The sequence below is a fragment of the Seriola lalandi genome, unplaced genomic scaffold, assembly GCF_002814215.2.
Source record: "Seriola lalandi dorsalis isolate HSWRI2012SDOR001 ecotype SW California unplaced genomic scaffold, Sedor1 jcf7180001977916, whole genome shotgun sequence".
In the NCBI taxonomy this organism is placed as follows: Eukaryota; Metazoa; Chordata; class Actinopteri; order Carangiformes; family Carangidae; genus Seriola; species Seriola lalandi.
Window position 1 is genome coordinate 1 of NW_019448582.1, and position 1,447 is coordinate 1,447.

The 1,447-nt window shown below is 40.6% G+C and overlaps 1 protein-coding gene across 1 annotated transcript; it reads right to left on the reverse strand.

Moving 5' to 3' along the window:
- Nucleotides 1-209: 209 nt before the first annotated feature.
- Nucleotides 210-1,441, reverse strand: LOC111657629 (cytochrome b-c1 complex subunit 6, mitochondrial-like). Its single transcript, XM_023409887.1, has 3 exons — nucleotides 1,382-1,441; nucleotides 1,024-1,059; nucleotides 210-458 (listed from the first exon to the last, which is right to left on the reverse strand). The coding sequence occupies exons 1-3, from the start codon at nucleotides 1,424-1,426 to the stop codon at nucleotides 225-227; spliced, it is 315 nt and encodes a 104-aa protein (XP_023265655.1). The 5' UTR covers nucleotides 1,427-1,441; the 3' UTR covers nucleotides 210-224.
- Between the last annotated feature and the right edge of the window lie 6 nt (nucleotides 1,442-1,447).

A 1,447-nucleotide genomic window follows, 5' to 3' on the forward strand; every position in this document is an offset into this window, starting at 1 on the left:
CTGTGGAAAATTCTGTAATGACTATGAAATAACCCCACCTGTTGTAAAGGAGATTTACTTGTATAAATTCAACTTTGTATTTCGAGTCAGCTGTTTATAATTAATTGGCACTATCTACCAGTTCATTTCAGTTTGCCAAAAGAACATGAATCATATGCTATTTGAAAGTAACACATTAAAGTATTAATTTTGACAAAACTAGTGCTAGCCAAGCTGTTACATGACTAGCTAAATAAGTACTCACAAATCTTGGCTGCTTTGGGGTGAATTTGCTTACTTATTGCATTCACACTTACACAGTGGTCCCGAGCATGCAGGAAGTCAAACAACTCCTCGGTGCAATCCTCTTCCGTCGCAGACCGAGACCCAACTCTGGTCTCACACTGCTCCAGGCGTGCCTGAGTGTGGACGCAGTGCTCTGTCTCTGCACACTTCTGTCGCACCGCTTCAAGAGGATCCTGGAACAGAATACGCAGCATTCATTATATGTACGTTATACTGTGTCCTTCAATAGGAGACACACATTCAGTAGATAACTGGAACTACAATCAGTTGCCCAATGAGTATCAACCAGGGTAATCTTAATATTGAAAACATCTCAACCTAAACAACCAAAGTGACCATAGAAGTTCTATACAATAAACTGGCAACTGGGAGTAGGAGTGTGCAGGTGAATTCTGAGGGGTTAATTCCCTTTATCCACAAAGACACACACACACACACACACCTACAGACACCTCTAACATATTATGTATAAGAACTGTGTTTGGAGACAAGCAGTTTTGAGGTTTCTTTTAAATGAAGAGGGAGAAAATACCTCATGTATTTATAGATGACCCTAGAGGAAGGCCTGGCAATGAAGAAAACCTTTAATGACCCCACCTCTGGTTGACCAGTCATGTAGAGGAGTGTCTTTTTGTCAAGCATTTTCAAATTAAATTCCCGTTTTCTCAACTGACAATTAGATATGTTCAGTAAGAAGTGCGACAGAGAGAAACAGTTAACATATTTTGATGAACATACCACCATGTCTTCCTCCTCCTCCTCCTCTTCTTCCTCCTGGAACAGACAGACACGACCAATTCAGTTACATCATTCACTACGGCCATTACACAGTTGTTAGCTATCTTTTTCGTCAAAAATACACCAACAGCTGGCAAACCAACATTACAGACTATGAATGAGGGTTGCGTTTTAATCGAGTTGCATGCATTAACACATCATATTTCTCAATGACGATGGGAACGTTTACGTCGGCTAATGCTAACATAAGCTAGGTAATGATGTAGCTCCGTTAGCCGTGTTGTGTTAGCTTGCTAGCTGAAAAAACCAAAAGTTACTGGCATCGCAGAACTGGCTTAAATATGTAAAAGCTACTTACATCCTCGGGTTCTCCGTTCATGATCATCTTCTCTTCGAAAACCATGATTTTGGTGCTCTTGTCCTT

What these genes read in the sequence shown, in the direction of transcription:
- LOC111657629 (XM_023409887.1), bottom strand. Translation starts at nt 1,426, where the DNA reads ATGGTTTTCGAAGAGAAGATGATCATGAACGGAGAACCCGAGGAT. An exon ending in TGAACGGAGAACCCGAGGAT is followed by an intron (nt 1,060 to 1,381) that starts GTAAGTAGCTTT and finishes TGTCTGTTCCAG; the next exon opens with GAGGAAGAAGAGGAGGAGGA. An exon ending in AGGAGGAGGAAGACATGGTG is followed by an intron (nt 459 to 1,023) that starts GTATGTTCATCA and finishes ATTCTGTTCCAG; the next exon opens with GATCCTCTTGAAGCGGTGCG.